General features: G+C 57.3%; 1 protein-coding gene across 1 annotated transcript in view; it reads left to right on the forward strand.

The window, feature by feature from the left end:
* STMN3 (stathmin 3) overlaps positions 1-581 on the forward strand; it is a 12549-nt gene extending 11968 nt beyond the window's left edge. The window contains exon 5 of the mRNA XM_009634792.2: positions 441-581. Coding sequence (XP_009633087.1) covers positions 441-500 — 60 coding nt within the window. The 3' untranslated portion in view covers positions 501-581. The remainder of the gene's footprint in view (positions 1-440) is intronic.
* The last annotated feature ends 6188 nt before the right edge of the window (positions 582-6769 follow it).

The raw sequence follows: 6769 nt of genomic DNA on the forward strand, positions 1-6769 counted from the left end.
GGGGGAGGGGGCGTTGGGTTGCTGGTGGGAAGTGGGTTGCGGAGCAGCTCCGCTCCGGAGCAGCAGGAGGAGGGGGGGCTGTGTCCTTCAAGGTCCGTAGAGAAAATACCATCCGGCGGAGCTTGAGAAGTGCAAGCTCGAAGGTGCAGGATCAGGCCCACTCCATGTCCAGGGGCTGCGAGGCCGAAGGGCTTTGCAGAAGAGGGGGGTGGTGACTGCGCTCGCCGGAGGTTTGCATCGCCGCCAGGCTCCCGCAGATGAGATGCTTTGCTCCTTGCAGGCGTAACCCACTTGCCCTCGGGCTCTGTCGGATGGGAAACTGGTCTCTTTATTTCTTATTTTTTTTTGCCTGGTGCAAATCCTGTGTGCAGGAGAGAGGGAAAGCAGAGCCTGGAGGAGCAGAAAGGGTTAGCCTGGTGTTGTCTCTCCCGTCCTTGCAGGAACTGCATGCAGCTGAAGTTCGCAGGAACAAGGAACAGCGGGAGGAGATCTCTGGATAAAGGGCTTTTCTACACATCTAGCACCTGATTCCTGTTAACAAACCGACCAATCGACCAACCGACACATTTTATTTTGTTTGTCTAGATGCAACGTTCGGTTCTCCATCCCCCCCCGCCCCCCCCCGGTGTTCGTCCCCCAGCTACACGCTTCTCTATCTCTGCATCCTTAATCGTCAGTGCTTGTGGGGAGTCACAGATCATAGGGACCTCTAAGCAGAATAGCGCGTAGTTCACATGAAATAGGGAACTGATCAGTCAATCCAGCAGCTTCTTTGGAGGGTTTTGTCCTTTTTTAAAAAAAACATTTCTTAAACGGATGTAAAAAAAAAAAAAATTAAGATATTAATAAATTCAACCAGCAGTGTCACAGAGATACGGATTTCTTATCCGGGGCTTTTACTCCTCTTGGTGTTTGCTCTGAGCCAAATATCAGTTTCAGAATAACGGGAAGTGATAATTTCTGTGTGTGAAGTGGAATAGGGAACGGCCCCGTGTTTGCCAGTGGTAGGAGAGAGGAACGAGAGAGGGATGGGACGGCTCAGGAGTCGTGGCGTGCAGACCCCCCCATCTCTTGCCCGTGTCTGGAGCCAGCCCGGGCAGGCAGTGACCCAACATCCTCATCTTTGGGTGGTTCTTTGGCAGCCCGTGCGAGGGTCTCCACGCAGAGCTCAGCACCTTGTCACGGAACGTCCCCGTTACGGCAGGCACCGCCTGATGCCCGGGTTGGCCACGGGCTGGAGGAGCCCGTAGACTGAGCTGCCTTCTCCCCGGCAGAGCGGGGACCGAGAGGTCTTGGCCGAGCCGCCTGGGAGAAGCGGAGAGGGCGGCTGCCGCCCCAGCTCCGCGGGAGCCCTGGGAGAGGGCGCTCGGTCCGCGGGCTCTCCAGCGCTCCCAAAGCAGGAGGTTTCGCTCCGGTAAGAAAGAAAATCGAGTAGAGACGGTGCGTGCTTGTGAAATAGCCTTTTAGCGAACAGAATAATCATCCTTCCCTCTTTCCAAAGACGGATGTGACTCTTCGGTGCCATTACAGGGCAGACGCTGAGAGCAGAGATTGCCAGATGAGCCCCAGAGCCCTGGCTCGGGCACCCCAGCTGCCTGCCTGGTGCCTCCAGACCGGCGGCTTTGGATGAGAAGGAGCTAAGAGGGGAGCAATTCTGCGGTAAGGGTGAAGCGATCTCCCCATGCTCATTCCTTGTCTCTTTTTAGCTTTCCAGGCCTATTTTTAAGCAACAAAAAGTCTCGTGATGGAGGGAGGGATGAGCAGAGAGCGTGCCAGCATGGCAGTAACGTCTGATCCAAATAGGTGGCTGTCAAAGCCCACGGCTTCCTAATCTTCTGGAGTCACGGCTTACGGAGGTAGCCAAGGTGCACGCAGCCACCGTGCCCTGCGAGGGGCTGCCGCCCTCCTGCTGCCATCCGCAGACCCGCTCGCCTTGCCCCAGCTCTGCTTCAGCCTTGAAAAAACTCAGTGGGAATGTCGCATCCGAAGGGCAGGGCACGGCCACGGGGCCTCGTAGGACGTGGTGCTGGGGATGCAGCCCTGCAGGAGCACGCTCCTGCGGCAAGGCTTTGCAGAGGTGACGGTGGGAGGGAGCTGCTTTCTTTGGGGCAAGAAGGTAACAAAAATTCCCCTCCGTCCGGTGCTTAAGGATCACTGGGCTGTTAGGGTTTTTTTTAACAGCCCCCTGCAGCGGTTTGGGGAGATGGCAGGGGGGTGAGCAGCGCAGGGTGCATTTACACCCATGGCCCCTCCGCCCTGGCTGCCCTCTCAGGCCCCAGAATAAACCAAAGGGGCACCCAAGGCACCGAGATGTTTAATTACTGGTAATTGGTGTCCTCTGCACGCTGTGCCTCCCAGGAGCCGTTCTGGGGGTGGAGGAGGGACTCCTGCGGCCGGCGTTGCAGGATCCTTGGGGAATAATTTAAGCTCAGAGGGGGTGCAGCCGTGGGCACGGGCAGCCCGGAGTGGGGCAGGGGCCCAGCCCAGCCCGGGGCTCCGGGGCCCCCCCTCCCCACCAGCCAGCAACGAGGAGCTAGAGCAGACGAGGGGTTTGCACGGGGAGCAACGATCCCCTCCCCTCTCCCCCCCTCTGAAAAGGAAATCATCACCGAGGCTTGCCGGAAGCTGAAGCTTTTCCATCTACCCGGTGCTTTAATTAGGTAAAGAATTGATTACGGCCTGGGGTGAGCATCAGGCGGTCGCAGAAACCCCGCGGAAAGCCAAAGAGCAGCAGCTGCTGGAGGTCAAATCCCGGGGCTCTTTGCTCATCTCCCCAGAAGTCCCAGCAGGATTTGGGAGAAATCCCTTGACGGCCACGGTTTGATGTTAGGGGACGCTCTGCTCCTACAAGGACGGGCTACCTTACCGCAAGCCCCCCCACCCGGCCCGGGGCGAGGGCAGGGCTGTTAGGAAGCCCCAGCGCTGCCCAGCGACAAAAACCATAAGATTTGGGGCAAAGAGGAAGGCAACTGAGGGTTGAATTTCTTAACAGTAGCTAATGATCAGTTTATAGTAGCAGCTGTCTTAGATAAGCATCTGTGTAGAGCGCGGCATCACCGCCAGCATCGCCTCATTCATATAGTGACGAGAAATTTTAAAAAGTTTAAAAAAAAAAAAAAAAAAAGACAAAAAAAAAAATTGAAAAGTAATTTAAACGAAATGTTTGTGTGTAAGAAATGGTTGAAACTGTCAAATGTCTGTGTCCCGCGTCGGTGGGATCTGAGAAGGTATCTGCGAGATATTAACCCTGTCCTGCTCTCTGTGGTGCTGAGTGTTTGCTTGGTGTGTAATTCTGACCTGGAGCTTGTTGTAAATACTGTTTTTAGTACTATGATTATGATGATTATGATGATTATGATGATTATTATTATCAGAAATGTTGTGCTCACGAGCAGGGGTTTAAAACAAGAGAAACGAGCGTTTTCCCTCGCTCCTTGGGGCTCAGAAGGAGCGGGAGGCTGGGCCGGGTGGAGGCAGGGTGCCAGCGGGGTCGGACGCCGGACCAGAGAGCAGCTGGAAAATCGCGGAGTCGGGAGCTGGAGGCACCTGAGTCCTGCGGGCAGGGCGGCGAGAGCGGGGACGGGCTGCGACCCGTGCGGGGAGGAGAAGGAAGGGCTGAGAGGTGGAAGAGAGGTGATGCTTTGGTGCTGGTGCAGAGAATTGAAGTGTTAACCCTGACCTCCTCGCGTGAAGGGGGCCAGGCTGTTCCCCAGGGGGGGGCAGAGGGGCTGCGAGGTTTGGCGTGTGCCGGAGGAGGAGGAGGGTGTGCTGGTTAGAGCCGGCCTCCCCAAACACCTCCTGAGCCTCTGGGCTCGGTCCCTGCCTGGATCTGCCAGCGTAGGGCCCGCGCCTGCTCTGCCCCCCCTCGCAGACCAGCCCGCATCGCTGACGGGGACTTATTCTTGCAATAGCTTTGGCTGGCAAAAAAAAAATCCCGTGGGGAAACGCAGAGGAGAGCGGCCCGGCAGGCGGTGCTCACGCGGGTGTGAGCACCGGGGAACTCATTTTTCTCACCTGGGTCGGGTCCGTGCGGTGAGGGACAGCGGCTGCGGCTGGAAAACGGGTTACCGCAGGGTAAGCTCCCGCGTCGGAGGAGCGGGGATGCGCGGGGAGAGTTTTGCATCGGCGACGCCAGGGGAGTGGCTCTGGTGCTGCCGCCGAGACGCGGCGTGCCAAGGGAACGACCCCATCCGTCGGGCCCCAGGCTGTAGGTGTGGCAGAGCGGCGTTTGCCCGGTGCAGATGGATGTAGTAGGGACGTTGGGGAGCTTGACATTCGTCCGGTGCCACTGGACGCTATCAGGGAAATGTGTGATTGCTTTGCCCGGTGCCAGCGGCTGAGGCGGTGCCGTGCCCAACCGGCAGCGCAGGGTACGGTCCAGGATCACGGTTGTTCCATGCCTTCCCATCTCCCAGGGTTGCTAATGGTTGTGTGCAGCAGCATACTTCATGCCTCAACTGATACTAATTAAGTATCCTCATTACCATCCTTACCGTCCCAGCCTCCCTCATTCCCGGACCATTCCCACGTACCGCATCGCGGACACGGCGCGGAACCCCCCCAGCTCCTGGGGCCACCTTCCTTATGGCAGGGCTGGAGGTTCTTCATTGACTCCCGTAGACGTTTATGATTCAGGCTCTGTAGCGACAGTTAGCGGCCGTGTTTTTGCAGCAGCTCATGAACGCGAGACTTCGTGCCCGGTAGGGAGAGCATCCTCGAGGCGGCCGGCAGCATCCCTGCCCGGGTACCAACTGACGGAGCGTTTGCCGTTGTGCGAGGGAGGAAAGACGAGATGGTGATGATTTATTCTGTGCATGCGTACGCCTTGCAGAGAGCTCTCCTGGAGCAGGGCCTCTGATCTGAGCAAGAGAGAGAAGCTGAAGCTAAATGAGTTCCCAGTTGGCACCGGCAGCCAGGCGATGAGCAAAGCTGTGCCACAGCGGGCACGACCGGCCTCGTGTCCCAAACTAAAGCTCCGCGCCCGCGTTATCCCTTCCAGCAAGGTGCTCGGCTCCATCTGGAGATCGGTGCTTTCAAGGATGCTGGCCCCTCCGACTGCTTGTGGACTGAGCCTATTCCTTGTCTTATTATTTTTGAGTCATTAAATAACCTTGCTTTAACCCAGATGTGGGGTTGCCTTTGAGTTGACCTTCCAGGGACGGTGGCAGCTCACGATTGCATGCATCCTACCTCGGGGGTAGGTCGGTATCGCTGCTCCTTTTCAAATGTAAACTTCAGCTTGCTTGACTTTGCTTGGCCCAGCGTGACCGCCTGGCCCCGGCTCTGCGGAGCCTGTCCCATGAGGTCCCTCCAGTCCCGTCCCGCCGCGTTCCTGTCCTCCCTCGCCGTGGCTGTGCCCTCGGCCGCGCACACGCGCACAGAAATGCATACGGGGAAGCGATATATGCACATGCACTCTTACACCACTTGAAATGAGTCAGGGAATGGCTGCTTACGGTGCTAGAGATTTCTTACTCTCCATGCTAGGGATGAGATGACAGCGTAAGACCAATAAATTCCACCCTTGTAGTCAGTTGTCTTTAAGTAAAGCAGAAGAGGGGCACTGCCCAGCGCCTACGTTTGGGTGCTCCATGGTCCCTGGGGTGCGGGGAGGCAGCCGCCCCCACCAGCTGCTGGGATGATGGGACCTGAGCGTGGGGGGCAGCCGGGCACCCCAGCCCCGGCACCCCCCGTGCCTCAGTTTCCCCCACCCCCTCTGCCCCATGACAAGGGGCACCGGCGCTCCCTACCCCCCAGGGACCCCGGGAGAGCCAACGCATCCGCGTCTCTAAAGTGCTCTGAAAATGGAAAGTTCCGACGTACCGAGTCGTGGGACGCAACCGTCCACCCCGGGAGGAATAAACTGGCCCGGGGCTGCAGGCAGAGGTTTCCTGGGCCACCTTTGCTCGTGCCGGGTGGGCAGCGGGTGGGGGGCTGGCGCCGAAGGACTTTCCATCATGAACAGAGCCTTGTCCGGTTCCCTTCGGTCTACCGCGTGCATTTCATTGTCAACTCGAGGTTGTTGTTGTGCAAAAGAAGTGATTATGAAAAAAAAAAAAACCCTGAAAAAAAAAAGGAAAAAAAAGAAATAAACTTGGTATGAAACCGTACGTGTCTGTCTCTCTCCATACGCGGATTGGTTTAGTTCTGAGGCTCCTCTTTGTATCGTGAGAACGCTAATAAAATGCATTAAATGGAAAATTGACCTAAGGACTGAAAAAGCACAGAGGTTAAGCATCTGCGTGCTAAATGAGTACTTTGCACCCGGCATAGAAGATGCAGAGCTCCATAGTTTACTGCCGTTCTCAGAGGGAAAAAATACTAAAATGCTTGAACGAGCGTAGTGCTGGCATCCCCTCGCGGCAGGAGAGGCGAGGGCATGCGAAGCCTTTGCAGAGGAAGATTGAAAGAGGTGTAACACGGTTACAACTACAATAAATCCTGTTCTGGAAAACACGTGAGCTGCTTTTTTAAAAGAAACCCAGCGCTTGCTTAACGAGCTTTTCCTGAGGCACGACCCAGCCTCCCCCCACCCCGGGCTGGAGAGACGGCGGCGGGGAGCGGGGCCGAGGTTCCCAAGGAGAGGGGACCCTAACCCGGGAGACCTCGCCCAGCCAATGCCCCCAGTCACATCCCTGGGGCCAGATACACAAAACCGCCCAGAAAGCTGCAGCTGAAAGCCAGGGGGGGTTGCAATCCCCGGGGACCCCCGAGGGGCAGGTCTCTGGCCGCTTCCCCAGACGCTGCAGAAAGGATCCCCCGCCTCGGC

This window comes from Egretta garzetta, unplaced genomic scaffold (assembly GCF_000687185.1).
Source record: "Egretta garzetta isolate BGI_Z169 unplaced genomic scaffold, ASM68718v1 scaffold223, whole genome shotgun sequence".
In the NCBI taxonomy this organism is placed as follows: domain Eukaryota; kingdom Metazoa; phylum Chordata; class Aves; order Pelecaniformes; family Ardeidae; genus Egretta; species Egretta garzetta.